General features: G+C 48.7%; 2 protein-coding genes across 2 annotated transcripts; one reads left to right on the top strand and one right to left on the bottom strand.

Moving 5' to 3' along the window:
- The first annotated feature begins 1,134 nt into the window (after window positions 1-1,134).
- On the top strand, window positions 1,135-4,078 carry CST11 (cystatin 11). Its single transcript, XM_008060017.1, has 3 exons — window positions 1,135-1,362; window positions 2,021-2,125; window positions 3,995-4,078. Exons 1-3 carry the CDS (start codon window positions 1,135-1,137, stop codon window positions 4,076-4,078), a joined length of 417 nt encoding a protein of 138 aa, XP_008058208.1.
- A 7,029-nt stretch (window positions 4,079-11,107) lies between these two features.
- On the bottom strand, window positions 11,108-14,840 carry CSTL1 (cystatin like 1). Its single transcript, XM_008060016.1, has 3 exons — window positions 14,628-14,840; window positions 11,868-11,978; window positions 11,108-11,191 (listed from the first exon to the last, which is right to left on the bottom strand). Exons 1-3 carry the CDS (start codon window positions 14,838-14,840, stop codon window positions 11,108-11,110), a joined length of 408 nt encoding a protein of 135 aa, XP_008058207.1.
- Window positions 14,841-19,633: the final 4,793 nt, after the last annotated feature.

Below are 19,633 nucleotides of genomic sequence, written 5' to 3'. Positions count from 1 at the left end.
TAAAAAAATTTAAAATAACAGACCAGGTATGGTGGCTCACACCTATAATCCCAGTACTTTGAGAGGTTAAGGCAGAGGATGGTTAGAGGTCAGAGTTCAAGGGTGATGTGAGCTGTGATCATGCCACTGCATCCAGCCTTGGTAGCAGAGGGCACCCTGTCACAGGGAGGGAGGAAGGGGAAGAAGAAAGGGAAAAAAACCCTGCCCCCTGAAGGTGGAGTGAGGTAATTGTGTGTGTGTGTATGTGTGTGTGTGTGTGTGTGTGTGTGTGTCTCGGTGTGAGTGTTGACATGAGAAAAAAGGGAAAAAAACCCTGCCCCTTGAAGATGGAGTGAGGTAATTGTGTGTGTGTGTGTGTGTGTGTGTGTGTGTGTGTGTGTGTGTGTGTGTGTGTCTCGGTGTGAGTGTTGACATGTGGGATTGTGTGTGTCCATGTGGAAGACTGGTGGTGTGTGCCTGTAGTCCCAGCTACTCAGGAGTCTGAGGGAGAAGGATCTCCTGAGCCCAGGAGGTCAAGGCTGCAGTGAGCTATGATCGCACCACTGCACTCCAGCCTGGGCAACAGAGTAAGACCCTGTCTCTAAAAAACAAGAAACATAAATGAGTGCCTACAGTGGGTATCCTTTGATGACCCCTCCTCCAGGGGTCTCTGCCCAGTCTCCACACTCCTCAGCTGACTCACCCTTCACCCTGCAGACACCCCGGGGTTCATCCCGTGTGTAAGGCTGTCATCGGTCCCACGTGCCCCACCGCCCCGGGCCAAGTCTGATCACTAGAGCGTCTGCCAATATGTTCTCAGAGGGGCACTCTGTGAACAGAACCCTGCCTGGCTTCCGCCAAGAGTGTACTGGGCCCACCGGAGGCTGTGTTGCCGAGAAACCACCCCCCAAAAAGAAGAAAAGTGTGTGTGAGATGTGAACTTATGCAAAACAAAACAGAGCGTGGGAGTGAGCTTGCCAGCCCCTGCCAAGTCCCCCGCTGTCTCCTCAGTCACCGCAGACACAGAGGAGGAGGACAAGAGGCTGGGTGTCCATGTCAGGCTGTCCTTAAATCCAGCCAGGTGGGCAGAGGCAGTGCGACCCGCCTGTCTGCGGGGCCCAGGAGGGGCTCTCGCTGTTCCTCCCCAGCCAAGGGATGATGGCCAGATCCAGGCAGGCCCCATGGCTCCTGCTGTCTGTTCTGGTGGCCCTGGCAGCCCTCACCTGCCAAGCAGGGAAGAAAACTTTTATAAGAGTCCAAGAAGAGTCTGGAGTTCAAGGAAATGCGAAAGATGTCTTGCAGTTTTTCATCGATGAGTTCAATAGGCAAAATGAGGACAAGTACAAATTCAGGATCCTGCGTGTCCTGAATGTGAAGAGGCAGGTCAGTGGGTGACTCCCCCCAACCCCCACCAGGGCCCCGGTCAGGGACACAGGTACCAGGAAAAGTCCTAAGTGAGTGACTTCAGCCTCCTTCAGCCGGACAGGAGCATTTCCAGAGAAAAGTAAATTCACTAGGGTGGATGAGGTTAGGTCACTTAAATGAAACCAAGACCAGGGCCTCAACTGATGCCATCCCTAGGGACAACCCTACCTGCTGCCTACCTTTGGAAGCTATGTTAGTGTAGCCAGCTGTGCCCCGTGTGTGAATGCTGCCTGTGGCCGCTTTATGCTACATCGGCCAGATTGAGCCATTGCCACAGAGACCACGTGGACCACACATCCTAAAATGTTCATTCTCTGGTCCTTTACAGAGAAGGCCGACAGACCCCACCAGAATCAGCAGCAGCATTTGGGCGACCCAAGGGGAGGCTTTGCCCACAGAGAAAGGTCGTGTTTCTGGTGATTCTGGTGAATTCTCTTTGAATGACAAAAGAAAAGCAGAGTCAGATGGAAAAGGGAGTGAGGAGCCCCCAATCCGCCCAGGATAAGCTCCTGGCCCCGGGCATGGTGGGAAGGAGCTCCCCTGCATGGTGGAAAGGCACTGCAGGTGGGAGAGGTCATGCGGTGCCTCCCCCCATCCCCTCACCCCCGGCCCACAGGTGACAGATCACATGGAGTACCATATCTGTGTGCACATGCAGCGGACTACCTGCCTGAAGTCAGAGACCACACTCTGCGGCCCCCAGGAAGGGGCACTGCACAAGGTACTAGGGAAAGCATTTGGATGGGGGCAGAATGCATTTTCCAATGGGGATTTTCTGGGGTTGTAGGTGAGATGGGGTAGCATTGTTTAGAACTTACTCAAGCATGCTTGCAAAGGGCATATGGATGATCTCTCCTTCCTCCGAGAGGAGGAGGAGGATGAGGAGGAGATGGCCCAGGAGCTGCCCTTATGCTAAGTGAAAGGTCTTGAGGAGGCTGAACGGGTCCAGTGGGACGAGTTGAGGGCCCAGCTGCAGAAGACATCCTGGGCAAGGGAGGCCACCAGTTCTTCATATTGTAGCAGCCAGGGGAGCCTGGCTGGTGCCCAGCTGAGTGTCTGAGCATCGCATGAAAAGGACTCGCCACCACCGGGCTCTTTCCTCTTTCCTCTCACCAGCAGTGACAGGCAAGGAGGAGGAGGAGATGAAGACACAAGTTCAGCGAGGATTCCACTGGTGATGAGGGCGAGGGTAGGTTGGGGGAACACACCTGTGTGAGTGTGATCTGCCCAGCAGCCAAGCCCCCAAGGTAGTTCAGATTCTGATGTGCCCCCTTCCCCTGGGTCACACCATGGCAGTGGACATAGTCAGGGTGGGTCCATCTGCAGAGGAGTCTTGAAGGGTCACAGCCCCATAAATCTCTAACTTTAGCCTAACCAATTAAAATTAGAATGACAGGATGGTCCACCCCGACTGGAAGAGTCCTGACCATGCTCAGTTTCTGAGTATCATCATGATAAATCTCCCCTGCTGCTTATAACGTGTCCTGGTTTAGTTCATAAATTCAGTGGTCACACTGGGCACGATGGCCTGGGTGTTCTCGGCACAGAAACGTGTCCATTCATGGGCTCTCTCCTCAGCTCCTGCATGGACAATACTCCAAAATCTACCAAGGTAGACTCCTTTATTTTTTTCCTGGAGAAGATGATGAACTCTACAAAAAGAATAACTCAGGATAATGCTAAAGAAAAGAAAAGAGAACTTTTGGTGGAGTTGGTATCCTGATTTCTATTTTAAGAGAAATGTAGATGCTGAAGCCTCCTATGTCCCCGTACCGGGCTTTCAAATGAAGAGTAAGAAGCAAAGTCACACTAAGAAATTATCATCAATAACATGTAGAAACTGTGTAAAGTAATGATCTTGTATTGAGGGAGAAGAATGAAGTAACAAAAGAAAAGGGAAATTTGGGAGTGAATAGAGTGAAAGGAAGGAGAGGGATGATGCAATGAAGCCGCGAATGAATGGGCAATTGCAGCAAAGATTGATGGACTGAATGAAAGGATGGAAGGAAGGGATGGGTGGGTGGAAGGATGGATGAGTAGATGGAAGAATGGAAGATAGGATACATTGATGGATAAATAAAAATTGATGGGTGGATTGATGGATGGACAGATGGAAAATAGATGAACAGATAAGTGGATGGATGAGCAGATGGAGGGAAGGAAGGATGGGTGAATGAAAGGATGAATGGATGGATGGATGGATCAACGGATGGATGAATGGATGATGGATGAATGGATGGATGGATCGATGAACCCAATAAAGGTCAAGTAAAGAAGGAGTGAAGTAAAAATAAAACATGAGTAAAAATAAAGATGGAGAAGAAGAATTGGTAGTTTCCATGGTGAATATAGGCTATGCAGACACTTTATTTCAGAAAACCAGGTTTGATATCGATTTTTGTTTCAGCCACTTCATAGTAATGTTGCTGGGATCGTTCCAGAAAATATACTTCTGTCTGTGGTCAGAACTAGACCGGGGGAATGGTGGGATGGAGTCATGTTCCCCACTGCCATGTCTCACATCCTTTTTTTCTCCCGTCTAGATTTTACCTAGCATTTTTAAAATGTTGTTTTTGTTTTTTTGTTTTAGCAAATCGAGTGCTGCTTCTCCATGTTTACTATACCCTGGTTTGAAAAGTACAGAATTCTGAAACAAAACTGCAGCAGCAGCTAGGAGTCCTGGAGCACATACCTGGCCCACTCACTCTGAGAATGTCTTGCGAGCGGTAGCCGTCCTCAATGTACACAATAAATGTCTGTCAACCTCTTCTCTTAAGATCGTGATTCTCCCCTTTTTTCCTTTTTTCTAAATTCTTCAGCTCATAGTAATATCATCTGAAGGACTGCTGGGCCAGGGCAGTGTTGGGGATTAAATGAGGGGACCTGAACTCCTGGCCTGAGAGCTTAAACCTACAGGACGGCAGACCCTTGCCCCCTCCTCCCATCAGGAAGGGTTCTCCACAGCTTAAAATAAGGTGGAGAAGGTAAGAAGCAGGAGAGAGAAGAAGCTCAAAGCAACTGAACAGCCCAGGGATCCTGGCAGATGACACCTGGGATGGCACCTCTGAGGGGCCTAGCGAAGAGCACCCCTCTGTGCCTAAACTGTGAGATGAGGAGAAATGGCACAAAGGACTAAGACACTCAGGCCCTTGTTGCTGAGAAGCACCAGGTTGGGAGATGGGCCATGTTTTTGCAGACAAGTGCCCTTTCCAATTCCAGACTCCAGAGCTAGACTTCTACCCCCTCGCACTGGCAACCTTGGACCTCAGTTGGTCTGTCCACGAGCCAAGTCCTCTCCTGGAGGAACAAAGGAAAATACGAGGGGTACCCAAAACACAGAATATATACGTAAAAAACTATGTCTTTATTCTTACATATTTATACTTCAGTGTCTTTTAAAGTCCTCCCCGTTGGATGCAATACACCTGTCGAGACGAAACAGTTTTTGAGCTCGTCCATTGTGATACCCTTTAGTGCTTCTGCTATTTTTGTTTCACCTCTTCCACATCTGCAAAACGTTTTCCCTTTAAGGACTTTCTCAATGGGGAAACAAAAACAAGTAGCCCGGAGCAAGATCTGGTGAATAGGGAGGGTGGGGCATGGGTCATGCCGTATTTTGGTCAAAAACTGCTGAACACAGTGTGGTGTGGGCAGGTGCACTCGTAAATCACCCATCATGAAGTGGTCAAACGCGTTGAAGGAATCTCAAAAAAACATTCACTGAAGCTGAACACAGCCTCTCACAGCACTAGCTGGTCCACGGATGCCAATGGGATCCTAGAACACACATTTAGCAGGGGAAGCCTGTACTACAAGGGACTACGCTCCAAAAAACAATTCTGGGTGTTTTGGGGTCCTCCCTTGTATGTACCCCCTGTGGGTGGAAGGATCGACTTGATGCTTCTCAAGTAGACCAATCAGATTAGTTCCCACAGGAGAGGAATGATGGGGTCAGGGAGAAGCCAGGGGTGCTGTGTTCAAGGGGCACCCTTTCCACGGAGGGCACATCAGCAGTGGAACGATATCACCAGGCTCATTCCACTCTGCATCCTCCCCCATGTGATCTCAGCTTGTGGGTCATGTGTGTCCTCATTTGAATATGGTAAGGGAGGGAGGGAGATCTCCTCCCCAAGACCTTGGACAAACATCCTGGGGTTTAGTACCCCTGGCAAACTCTGGGGACATCGTATAAAACACACACACATTCACCTGAGGAGACCTGGGGAATTATTCAATAGGTCCAGTCAGGATGGGCTTCTGGGGGCATTGATTCCCTGGCACCTCCGGCTGTGGGTGGCTCCAGGGCACAGTCAACAGCAGAGACAAGGGCACAGAAGCTGGCATTTGAAAGTTGAGCCAGTATGCACAGGAAGGTGACACCTGAAAGGACAGAGGCAGGGCACATACAGGGCACCCTCGCCCATGGGGACTGTGAGCTGAGATGCACAGTGGCTGTGCCAAGTGTCACGGGAGCTTGAAAGGATGATTTGGGGGCTTCTGCCCACTCTGCCAAAGCTCTGGATGCTCAGGACCCCGTCTCATGCAGATCCGAGTGGGGGTCCCCTCTACCAACTCTCTGGAGCAATGTTGCCGGATGATTGCCTCATCTTTACCTGGGAACGCCACCGCCTACTTCTGGTGTTCACAAATCGGTGATGAAAAGGCATGTGGATTGCTCCACAGGCCCAGCGCGAGCAGGTATTCACATCAGTACCAGCTGCTCGTGGGACCTGGGCGGGAGCAGGGCAGTGATTCCATGCTAGTCAGCACTCTGCTGGCATCTGGGCTGCACCGTCCCTAAGGCAGGGACAGCCGTCCTCAGGAGGAAGGAAGGAAATGGGGAACATCTGTTCACATCTGTCTCCTGGATTTTGTTGCCAATGTTTTTTGAACATTAAAAAATATATACTGATGTGCCTGCAGGAAGTCAGAAGGGCAGTGCAGAGTCCTCTGTTCTCTTCACTACCTCCCCACACAGTCACATTGGAAGTCGTTACAGAAAACCATCACAACCAGGACATGGACACGGGTATGTCAAGTGGGCATGCATCTAGTCCCGCGCGTATGTTCTGTCAGCCAGGCTCAGGACCCAGACAGTCCACCGCCAGAGCACTCCGCAGTGCTGCCTCTTCATCCTCAGCCACTGGAGGCCACACATGTCCTGGGTGCCGCTTACACCGGCCCTGCCTGTGTGCCAGTCACAGAAGGGAGACGGGCAGGTGGGCCAGGAGAGCTCACTTGCAAATGTTCACAGCAGTACCATGAAGTTTTAGTAAGACATTATAGAAAAAAATAGTGTCAATGTGAAATTGCTAAAGTAAAGATACAAGTAGAACAATTAGACCATGTAAATAAACAATACTTAACAAATAAGAACATGGAGATTGGATAAGATTTAAATCAATAATTAAGTAACATTAGGGAGGCAGATCAAGTTAAAAAAAAAAATGTTAAAAGGCCTTGAACAAAAATAGCCAAAGACCGATCATTCGATGGGGGACCTAAAAAGGAACAAACAGGTGACTGGTTCTTCCACCATGACAACACACCTGTCCACACTGTGCTGAGTGTTCAGTAACTTCTGACCAAAAGCAGCATGACCTCCGTGCCCTACCCTCCCTATTCACCATATCTCACCCTGAGCAACTTTTTGTTTCCCCAGTGAAAAAAGTCCTCAAAGGGAAACATTTTGCCAATGTAGAAGAGGTGAAACAAAAAACAGCAGAATCACTAAAAGGCATCAATATTGAGAAGTTCAAAGCTGTTTTGAGCAGTGAAAAAAGGATCTCGATAGGTATATTGCATCAAACGGAGAGAACTTTGAAGGCAACTGAATCTTAAAAACATAAGAATTTTAAAAATTTGTTGAAATTTTAAAGATGTGGGGTACAATTCAGGGTAAGATGTACAAATGTTTACTATGCAGGTACTCTTGTTGATGAGGTGTGCCCCTCTCTCCCTTGGCAGTTTCTCTCAACTGCCAATCCCACCTCCCCTTCCCTGGAAAATTCCTACTACTGCCAATCCCTTTCTTATAGTATTATGATCATTGTTTAAGGTCTGCTTATGAGTGAAAACATATGGTACTGTTCTTTGTTCTAGGAGACATCACTGAGTATGATCGACTCCAAATTCATCCAAGTTGCTGCGAAGTCCATATGTACGTCCTTCTTTTTGGCTGCATAATATTCCATTGTGTATATGTACCACATTTTAAAAAAATCTGGTCCAACTTCGATGGGCAGCATGTTCCATGTTCCATGTTTTTGCAATTGTGAATAGCTATAACAAATATGTGTGTGCAGGTATCTTTTTTGTAGAATGATTTGAGTTCCTCTGGGTATATTCCCAATAGGTCAATTTCTAGTTCTTTCAGAAATCGCCACACTGTCTTCCAAAGAGGTTACACTAGTTTGCAATCCCACCAGCAGTGTAGAAGCATTCCTTTTTCTCCACATCCTCATCAGCATCTGTTGTTTGTTTTATTAATGATGGCCATTCTTACTGGGGTGAGGTGGTATCTCAGTGTGGTTTTGATTTGCATTTCTCTGATGATGAGTGAGTCTGAGCACTTTTTCATGTGTCTGTTGGCTGCCCATATATCTTCTTCTATGTGTCTATTTATGTCTTTTACCCACTTTTTAAAGGGGCTGTTTGCTTTTTTCCTTTCAGTGCGTTTGAGTTCCTTGTAGATCCTAGATGTTAGGCCTTTGTCAGATATACAGTTGGCAAATATTTTTTCCCATTCTGTGGGCTGTCTCCCCACTCTCTTGATGGTTTCTTTTGCTTTGCAGAAGCTCATTAGTTTGATGAGGTTCCATTTGTCTATCTTATTTCTTAAGGTATTGGCCTTTAGGGTTCTGAATTGGTTGGAATTGGTTGCCAGTTCCAATTTCCATAAGGGTGTCTCCTGCATTTTTTAAGATTCTTATAGTTTGAAGTTTTAGATTTAGGTCTTTGATCCATTTAGAGTTAATTTTTGTGTATGGTGATAGGTAGGGGTCCTGTTTTTTTTTTTTTGAGTTGGAGTCTCACTCTGTCGCCCAGACTGGAGTGCAGTGGCTGCTCCCGGCCACCGCAGCCTCGACCTGCTGGGCTCCGGCGATCCTTCCGCCTCAGCCTTCTGAGTAGCCGGAATTACAGGCGCGCGCTACCACGCCCGGCTGATTTTTTGATTTATTGTAGAGATGAGGTCTCGCTGCCCAGGTGGGTCTCGAACCCGCGGGCTCAGGCAATCCACTCACCTCAGCTTCCCAAAGGCGCGGGATTACAGGCTGAGCCACCGAACCCGGCTAGGTGTCCTGTTTTAATCGTCTGCATTTGGTCAGCCAATTTTCCCAGCACCATTTACTGAATAGGTTCTCCTCTCCCCAGTGGTTGTTGTTGGAGGTTTTGTCAAAGATAAGTTGGTTGAGGAATTGAGGCTTTGCTTCTGAAATCTCTCTCCTGTTCCATTGGTCTATGTGCCTTTTCTTGTACCAGGCTGTTTTGATTACTGTAGCCGTATAGTAAAGTTTGAAGTCTGGAAGTGTGATACCTCCTGCTTTAAACACATAAGAATTAATACACAAATTTTTCACAAATAAATACTGGGTTTTGGGGGGTCCTCCCTTGTATATATGACCTATTACCAGTCAACTCCTCTCTTAGGCATGTACCCAATAGAAACATGTGTGCACATCCAAGCTGAAAACTACCCCAAAATGCATTACCTGTACCATGGATAAAAAGTTACATATTTACACAATGAAATTTTATACAGTAATAGAAGTAAACATCAATAGCATGGATACACTCAATGAAAGAAGCCAGGAATGTATGAAAAGCATACATTATATGAATCCACTTCTAGAAGTTCAACCCCTGGGCCACACTCAGCTGGGGTGTTGGCGTGTGGACAACAGTTGTTCCTGAAGGCGCTTCAGCCATGAAGTGGAGGTGAGAGCTGCCATCTCATAGGGTGGTCCCGATGACCAGAGGAGCAACACAAGCAGCAGGCTGGCAATGGACACCCCACCATCCCTTGGTGATGTTAGGATTGCAGAACTGAACACTTTCTGCCTTTTTTTTCTTGCACCTTTAAATATTTCCCTTAGTCCTCTCGTCTGCCCCAGGCCTTTCTGGCACACTGAAGAGCTTGCTTATAGCTTACACATTCAGTCCCCTCCTTTGGCCCTGCTCTCTCAAGTGACCAGCTGGTGGTACTGGCCTGGCAGAGGACAGAGTCATGCAGAAGTGGGACACTTAGTGCCCTCAGCCCTATCCATACCCTGCTCTGTCTAGCGCAAACTTTCTCCACTCTACTGCAGGTCACAGGAGGGGACAAAGTACAGGTCTCATGTCACCATCCAGGAGAACACAGGATGCTAAGGAACTCTGCGGAAAAGTACACAAACGGCTGCCCAGAGCTGCTATCCTTAGAAAGACAACTTGCAAGGTTGGCCTTGACTGGAGTCTGGGGACCTGGGGGTAAACTGTCCCCTACCTGATGGAAAACTCTTCCCACAGCTAAGAGGGTGTCAGTATGTCTACACTGTGTGTCAGCAGCGAGAGCACAAGAGATACCTGCTCTCCTCTGAGAGTCTGGAATGTTGGAGCATGTCATACAAAAACTTCCATGTGACCGGCCCCCAACAAAACCCAGGTGCTTGGGTCTTAAGGACATTTCACATGTGTAGTCACAGGTGAGATATGCATGCGTGTGGCACCTCCTTCTGCTGGGGGAACCAAGCTCACCCTGGGTAATGGCACTGGACTCTGAAAGCTCACGCCTGACCTTTTGGACTTGGCCCTGACAGCTTTTGCCTTTGGGATTTTGTCTTGTGCCCCTTGTAGCATAAGTCACAGCTGCAAGTATGACTCTATACTGAGCCCCATGAGTCTTCCTAGTGACCACTCAGCCTGTTTGGTCTTGGGGACCTCAGACACACTCACGAAGGCATGTGCGATTGCTGTGTTTGGGGAGCAGCAGGAGAGAAATGGACTCCTTGTACCCGGCCACAGGTCAAGGATATGCCTGAGCCCAGAAAAACCATAGGGAGATGGTGGGACAGACGGAAGGACGAGGTCTTCCTGGGGAGACAGTGGGAGAGATGGAAGAACGAGGTCTCCCCAGGGAGACAACAGACAGACAGAAGAATGAGGTCTCCCCAGGGAGACAATGGGACAGATGGAAGGATGAGATCTTCCCAGGGAGATGGCAGGACTGACAGAAGGATGAGTCTCCCCAGGGAAATGGTTGGACAGACAGAAGGATGAGGTCTCCCCAGAGTTATCAACACTCTGTGCAGAGTGTGAGTGTGTGTGCTTCAGATGTTGTGTGAGGGGGTAGGTACATGTGTGAGGGTATGAAGGTGGATATACATGCACGTGAGCATTAAGAGTACTTGTGAGGGTGTCACAAGTGTGAGTGGGGTGAGTGTGAATGTGCATGTGTGTGTCTGCCTGTGTGTGTGCCTGTGTGTGCGCATGTATGTCTGTAGTGAGACCTCAGTGAGGGAGACAAGTACCTCTGGAGTTTCAGAACAACTCAGTCAGCTGACTGAGGCCTCGTCTATAGGTGTGCGTACGTGTGTGTGTGTGTGTGTGTGTGTGCACGCGTGCATGTGTAGCAAGACCCCAACGAGGTAGACAAGATCTTTCAGAGCTTTATCATAGCCAGACACAGCATGGCCAGCGGGACCTCGCAAGGGTCTCCGTGGCGTCAGGGATCCAGGCAGGAGGTGTTCCAGAGCTTGTAGTAGTTCACCCAGGGCACCGTGTAGATCAATGACTTGCAGATCAGGCTCTGTGGAAGAGGGCAGGCAACCATCAGCCTCTGGGGAAGTGCTTCACAGGCCAGTCACAGGCATGTGCTCCTCGGACCTGTCCCGTGGCTGCTCAGGGACCCCAAGGATGTAGGGACCAGCTACCAAGGTCACAGGGTGGGATGGGCCAACTTGGAAAAGGACCACCACCCTGGGCTCCCCACCCAGCCCTGGGGACCCGCAGCAAGTGCACCTGGAGTCTGCAGCCCGGTCAGAGGCAGTGGCAGCAGCACTGTCTCCCATCCCTGCACTGCACCCACAGGGGAGACCCTAGTATCTGCCAGCATGTGGGGATGCCACTGAGGAGCCAGAAAACAGAAAGGGGTGAGGAGGAAAGGGGACAGCTCACAGAGACCTGGTGAGTGACAGTGAAGACCAGACAAGGACCCCAAGAAGAAAGAAACCCTGGTCCCCTGGGGTCCTGGGGAGCTGCCAGGCAGGAAGGGAGTCTGGTGCCCAGAGGCCTGATCTTGGCTGTGCCGGCCCAAGCCCAAAGCCTTCCTCCATCCCCACTGCCTCAGAGGAGTCAGCAGCCCTGGGCTGTGCCCTGGTGGCCCATCTGCACAACTGGAGGAGCTGCCATGGCCAACCAGAGCTTCTGACTTGTTTGCTTTTCTTCTTTGATTCTAAGCCCCTCTGGAGCACCCTGCCACCCACCTTCTTCAGAGTCTTCTTTTGCAGAGGGCAGAAGGGATTTTTTGTCTCGTTCCTCTTGCACTTGGTCCGGCCGATCTTCACGGTGACCATATATTCTACCCCTGTCGTCAGCTGCCGAGAAGCCATCGGAGGTTAGTGTGGCTCCAGCAACCCATGGCTGGCCCTTTCTGGGAAGTCAGACCCAGAACAAAGCCCTGACCACAGTCCTTGTTCCCAGAACTACCCCCACCAAAATCCCAGATCCCTACTCCCCTTCTGGCTGGACTCCCCCGCCAGGCCTGGACTGCCCTTGCTGTACCTGTTTCCCTTCCATCCTGAGGACAGGGACAGTGACATCAAGCTGGGTTGCCTGGCAACCACAGGCCATGCCCAGGTGGGTGCAGGGTTCTCATAGTGCAGAGAGAGGCCTCCAATTCCTACCCTCTGCCCGGTGGCCACCACGTCCCTCCCTACTCCCCTTTTCAACCAACCTTAAGGAAGGCGGTTTGGCAACACAACTCAGATCACAGGTTTGGGAATAAAAGTCATTGGGCATGCCTTCCCATTCCCCAAAGCTGTGACCCTGAGCAAGCTATTTAGCAGCCTCCGTTGGGCAAGGAAGGCCTGGGTCTATAAAGGCACTCCCACAGATAGCTGGAGAATTAATGCTCCCCGTTGGGCTCTGAGCTGGACCCCCGGTCAATGTGTGGATCAGAGCATCTCTGCACTGGAGAGGGGAGATGCCCCCTGCAGCCGTCCCCAGATGTCAAGCACAGTGAGATGGCTTGGCCCCTGCTGAGTGGTGACAGAAGAAAAGAATGCCCACCCTGTTCCTGGGAGGAAGACAGGCTTAGGAAACTTTGGGGTAAGGTAGTGGGGTTTAGGCCAGAGGGAAGTGCCAGGGTCCGAGTCCCGGAAGCCACCAAAAGCACCCCAGCATGCAGGCATCGTCCAAGTGTGGGTACACTGTGGGACTGCGCCAGGCCTGGCCATACTGACCTCACACTCCCAGTGTGTGAAAACACTAAAACACTGTTGTAAACTGAGGTGGCACTCCAGCATGCAAAGTGTTTTCCTCCTCCTTGTTAGACATGATTGTTAAATAATAGTAGGAGCCAGGCACAGTGGCTCATGCCTATAATCCCAGCACTTTGGGAGGCTGAGTTAAGAGAATCGCCTGAGCCTACAGGTTTGAGACCAGCCTGGGCAACTTGACAAGACCTCATCTCTACAATAAATCAAAAAATTAGACGGACATGGTGATGTGTGCTTGTAGTTTCAGCTACTTGGAAGGCTGAGGCGGAAGGATTGTCTGAGCCCAGTAAGTCGAGGCTGCGGTGGCCGTGAGTGTGCCATTGCACTCCAGCCTGGGCGACAGAGTGAGACTCCAACTACTATTATATGAATAGTAGTAGTAGTAGTAGTAGTTAGTAGTAGTAGTAAGAATAGGCATAATACTGGCAAAGGCATGCTTCCCTCTTGTTTTCTGACCCGCTCTGTGAGCCAGATCGACTTCACAAGACCCTCCTGGGAGTCTCGGATTATCCTTAGGAAGCAGACCCAAGACGCACCCAGGGAGCAATGTCGCCACCTTGTGGCAGAAGGGCCTGCCTGCACTGGGGACCGCTGGACAATCCCTGCCCAAGCCTTCCTGCCTGACTGGTTTTACTTTGTTCCAGACATCTTTCTCTCCGGTCAGAGGTCTTTGCCGTAGCAAATTATTTTCTCCCAAGTGTGACTAATTGAGCTAAGATGTAGGATCACCTCTGCTCTAACATATACAGTCGGCCTTCCATAAACGTAGGTTCAACCTCATGATTTCAAGCAACCACAGTCTGAAAATATTCAGAAAAAAAAAATGGATGGTTATGTCTGTACTAAACATGTATAGACTTTTTTGCTATTATCCTTTAACGATATAGTCTAACAACTATTGATGTAGCATTGACTTTGTACCAGGCGTTACAAGTTATCTAGAGATGATTTCAGTCATATAGGAAGACGTGCATATGTTATATGTAAATAACGGGCCATCTTATATTGGGGACTTGAGGATGCTCAGGTGTGCATACCCACAGGATCCCAGAACCACCCCTCTGGATACCAAGGGGTGACCGTATCATTTACCATCTGACATTGAGGCAAGGCTGGACCCATAAATGTGGTTCTTAGCTTTCCATTCCTCTATCATCCTCCAATTGTTATAGTTCAGATGATTTGCATGTGTTAAACAAAAAAGGAGGTGACTGCCTGAACCCTAGCTCTCATTTTTCCACCCCCACAAAAAAAAAAAAAACATAAACCCTCTATGTAATTCCAAGGTTCTGTAGAACACAGAACACCCAGACTGTGATTCACAACCCTGGATGTTGAAAACACGTGGGGAGAGGGGCCTACAGAGGATGTTGGTATTTTGTCAAATGAGACCCTTACAGAAAGCAAAACTTTCCTTGGGTGCTGCCACTCTGGTGAGGTTAATACCAGAATGAAAGGCAAGGCATCCCAGGGGAGAGCAGCTGAGAGCCTCAGGGACAAGGGGCCTAATATGAGAATGAAAGGCAGGTCTTTCCAGGGAAGACAACGGGAGACCTCAGGGGACACTTTCCTCTGAGTAAAAGTGGTGGAGCAAGGGTTCACTCCAGGTACCTGGACGTGTCACTAAGGCAATCTGCAGTCAGGCACTGTTGGCTGGTTCTCTTGGGAGCCCCGTTAGAAATCCTGTGTATTAGAATGGGCGGGAATGGGGGCCCTGCTGACATCTGGAGAAACCAAGGCACAAACCTGCATCTGACTTTGAATTAGCTTCTGGACTCGAAATAAGTAGGTGTCATTGCTGGCGTTATTGTAGGACTGGATGAAGAAGGTGAGCGTGGCGTTCTTGTTCTTCCTGCTCATGGGCATCTCCCGGAAGCCATCCCACTGCTGGACGTGGCCCAGGACCAGGGCCAGGGCGGTCAGCAGCAGCAGCGGGTCCCTCCAGCCTCTAACCCCCATCTCAGCAGCCCTGGAAATTCCAGCCCTGTGGCACCTTCCAGGGTGGAGTGGCACCAGGCTACCTGCTCACTTTTCCACGCAACCCCCACCCCCATGGGCTTTCTTGCGAGGTGGCCTGCCTGCACTTAAACAGAGATTGGGACCCAAGCCTTGTCCCTCCTGAGGCCCTGACTGAGGACCAGCCAGGACTCTGCCTGCAGGGCCACCCAGCCCACCTCCAGCCAGCTGTTTCCCACCCATTTGCCATACCCATATTTGGTGGCCCAGGCCAGCGAAACTTCTAAATACACACCAAGGTGTGCAAGCCCCCTCCCTGCCTTTGCACCTAGCAGGGAAGAGCAGAACAGCCCCGTGTTCTGCAATAAGACCTGGCATCGTGGACAGAGGGGCACCATTTGTGGGCAGGGGAAGTTATGGAGAAGGTAATATCTGAACTGAGCCTAAGGGGTCTGTGACATAGGGCGAGAGTGGCTCATTCTACTCACCTCCTTTGAGTTCCTACAGTCTCACCAAGCCACCAACTGTCCCCTGGGTCCTCTAGAGACACCAACTCCTTGTCCCCTGACTCCCACTCACCACAGGCTTCTGCCTGCTGGGCCCCGCTGTACCTGCAAGCCCTGTGCTAGCTTGTGCTGTTTTGTTGTGACCCCAGAGGAGCTTTGTGAGGTCATCTCAGCCTCCCTGGGAGGGAGGAACAGACTGTGAGCCTTATTTAAAAATTAACCCAGCAGATCCTGAAGGTGAGGTGTCCCCTGTCCCCCAGAAGCCCATAACAGTGTCCTACCTTTAAAACATTTGTTAAGGTGAGTTCCTGAATGGAATCCTACTGGAAAAAGCATATTAGTGGGATAATTGATGAAATGTGAATTAAAATCTGTAGATTAATCATATTGTACAAACGTTAACTTCCTAGTTTTCACCATTGTACTGTGATTTTTAAAAAATTTTGTTGTTGTTGTTTTTCATTTTTTAGAGATGAGGTCTCACTGTGTTGCCCAGGCTAGTCTCGAGCTCCTGGGCTCAAGTGATCTTCCCACTTTGGCCTCTCAAAGTGCTGGGATTAGAGGCATGAGCCACCGTGCCTGGCATGTACTGTGATCACATAAGATGTTAACATTCGGGGAAGTGGGATGAAGGGATGTGAGAAAGCTTTATGTTGTTTTTGTCATCTTTTTGTATTTCTGAAATTCTTTAGAAATAAAGGGTAAAATGTTCAACGCTAAGCAAATACAACATGGGTCTATGAGAAGTAGTGGGCTATGACGGGGGAAAGTACAAGCCTCAGGATGTAGATGTCCAGAGTTCCAGTCCTTGGCCAGGACTCTGGGAGTGTTACTTAATCTCCCTAAACCTCAGTTTCCCCAGCTATAATATGAGAATGGAGAATATTCACCTTGGATTGTGGTAGAGACCAAGCTGGTATAGACACAGAACCTGCTGGGCAGCCGTGGGAGCTCAGGAACATTGCATGGCTCCTCTGTGACTCCAAAACCACGTGCTTAAGCCAATAGCCTGTCAGGCCCCTCTTGCCACAGAAGCCAGGCTGCCTGCCCAGCACCATCCTGCTGGGACCCATCACAACCTCTCCCTTGACCTCAGAGGCTACCTGGCTAGGGCGCATCCAGCCTGTGGGAGTGGCGACTTTGGAAGCCCCTGGGCCAGAGCTGCCAGGGGTTCCTGCGGAATAGGTAAATCAGGACTCTGCGTAGTCAGGAGCCTGCTCAGACCTGGGCAGCTTCAGCCTTCCCTGGAATTTGCAATACACCCAGCAGACTGAGGATCTCAGAGAGGGAAAATAGCATTTGGTGGGTCATGGTAGAAAACCAGTGAACATAGGGTTAAAAAGCAGGAAAAGCAAATCTGCTGAAGGAAACTGAAGTGGGCTACCTTTATAAGGAGGACAATGAATGACTGCAACACCATGGAGGAATGGAGACTCATAGCCCTGGTAGGCTGTGGAAGGGGAGAGGAGGGAGGCTGTCGGGTTACGCTGGCATGATTTGGCTATGGCAGCGGGACTCCAACTTCTGCCTTAGGGGAGGCACCAACAAAGACAGAAATTGACTTTAGTGTCACCAGCCAAAGAACACAGGGAATGACCCAACAGCCGCTTGTCATCTCCTTCCATAGATATGGAAAGACGAGAAAGTAAAAATCTCGTAAGGCCCATGGTAAAAGGGAGAAAGAGGGAACTAGGTTAAAACATGGAACAAGGAGACATCACTGGCAGAGTTATATCAATAGATTAAAGGGGAAATACACAGCATTTTAAAGTGCATAAGATAAGAGAAGAATAAGGGACACTGTCATGTCCATGAATGAGCGCAAAAGAGAAACCCTATTGTGTTCATGGAATTCAGGTCAAATAGGGACTCTGGTCATGCCCATGAAATACAAGGAACAGAAGAATCCTTGGAAATGTCTGTGGAACATGAGGAGGAATAAATACATGGAGTCTGAGGAGCATAAAGGGCCTAGGACAATTTCATGGAATATCAAACACAGAGGGGTCCTTGGACATGTCCACGGAGTATTAGACACATAGAGATCCTTGGACATGTCCATGGAGTATTAGACACCTAGGGGTCCTTGGACATGTCCCTGGAGTATTAGACACCTAGGGGTCCTTGGACATGTCCGTGGAGTATTAGACACATAGGGGTCCTTGGACATAACCACAGAATATTAGACACATAGGGATCCTTGGACATGTCCACGGACTATGATAAACATGAGGCCCTCGGACATGTCCTTGGCATATGAGGAACATAAGAGGCCTTGGACAAATTAACAGAATAGGAGAACATGGGAGTTTTGGACATGTCATGAAGTATTTTTGGATATGTCCATGAAGTATGAGGAATAGTCATTGGACATTTTTATTAAGTATAGACACATGGAATCCTTGGACACATCCATGAAATCTGAGGAGCATAGGGGTTTTTAACCTGTCATGGAGTAAGAGGGACATAAGGTTTTTAGACTTGTCCATGGAATCTGAGAAACATTTGGACATGCCAATGGACTCCTATGTCCCTTATATTACATGAGCATATTCCTTGAGGACCACTATCTTCTTCACATGTATAAGGGAGAAAGAGGGAACTATCTTCTTCACATTCCATGGACACATCTAAGGATTCCTGTACCCCTCCATGACATGTCTAAAAACCCCTACATTTCTTATACTCCATTAACTTGTTCTCATATGAGAAACATAAGAGGCCTTGGGCACTTCCATCGAATAGGAGGGGTACAGGAATCCTTAGATGTGTCCACGGAATGTGAAGAAGATATGAGAAACATAAGAGGCCTTGGGCACTTCCATCGAGTAGGAGGGGTATAGGAATCCTTAGACATGTCCACGGAATGTGAAGAAGATAGTGGTCCCCAAGGAATATGTTCATGTAATATAAGGTACATAGGAGTCCTAGGCCATTTCCAAGGAGCATGAGAAACATAGAGGTCCTTGGACATGACCACAGAATATGAGGAATACTGGAACTCTTGGATATGTTTATGCAATATGAGGAGCATAAGGGTCTTTGGACATGTTAATGCAATAAGAAGGCCATAGGGGTCCTTGGATATGCCCATGGAGTCTGAGAAACATTGAGGACCTTAGCCATTAAGTGGAATATGGAGAGCCTAAGGAGTCCTTGGACATGTCCACAAAATATGAAGAACTTAAGGGATCCTTGGAAATGTCCATGGAATATGAGGAAAATGAGGTGTCTTGGACACATCCAAGAAGTATTAGGAACATAATGGGCATTGAACAAGTTAATGGAGTATAAGAAATGTAGGGGTTTTTAGACATGTCATGGAGTGTGGGAAATATAGGGGTGTTGGACATGTCCATCCAGTATGAAGAATATAGGGGTCCTTAAACATGTCCATGGAATATGAGGAACATCAGATTTTGTTAACCTCTCCATGAAATTTGAGGAGCACAGGTGTACTTGGATATGTCAGTGAAACATGAGGAATACAAGGAGTCTTGGATATGTCCATGGAATCTGAGCATCATAAAGGGCCTTAAACATGTCCAGGGAATAAGAGGAGCATAAGGGTTCATGGACATGTCCACAAAATATGAGGAACATAGGGGTCCTTGGATATGTCCAAGAAGTATGAGGAACTAAGGAGCATTGAACATGCTAACGGAATATGGGAAACATAGGACATGTCGATCAGCATGAAAACCATATGGTTTTTGGATATGTCCATTCAGTGTGAGTAACATAGGGGTCTTGGGACATGTCTATGGAGTTGAAGTAACATGGAAGTTCTTGCATGTGCTCACAGAATATGTGGAATGTAGGGACTTAGACATGGAATATGAGAAAATTAGGAATCCTAGGGTATGTCCAAGGAGCATCAGGCACATAGAAGTCCTTAAATATGTTCAGGGAGTATGAGGAACTTGGGGGTCATCACATATGTCCATAGAATATGAGAAAAATGGGGTCTTCAATGGAACAGGATTGAGATTCCAGAAGCAAAGCCTCAATTTCTCAACCAACTCATCTTTGACAAAGCTTCCACCAACAACCACTGGGGAGAAGGGAACCTATTCAGAAAGTGGTGCTGGGAAAACTGGCTGATCACATGCAGAAGATTGAAACAGGACCCCTACCTATCACCATACACAAAAATTAACTCCAAATGGATCAAAGACCTAAACGTAAAACCTCAAACATGAAGACATTCAAGCAGACAACAAACACATGAAGAAATGCTCAACCTCACTAATCATCAGGGAGATGCAAATCAAAACCACACTGAGATAC

This window comes from Carlito syrichta, unplaced genomic scaffold (assembly GCF_000164805.1).
Source record: "Carlito syrichta isolate Samal-C Ts95f unplaced genomic scaffold, Tarsius_syrichta-2.0.1 Scaffold304476, whole genome shotgun sequence".
NCBI classification, from domain to species: Eukaryota; Metazoa; Chordata; class Mammalia; order Primates; family Tarsiidae; genus Carlito; species Carlito syrichta.
The sequence above is the reverse complement of the archived record's forward strand: the minus strand, read 5'-3'. Positions and strand labels throughout refer to the sequence as shown.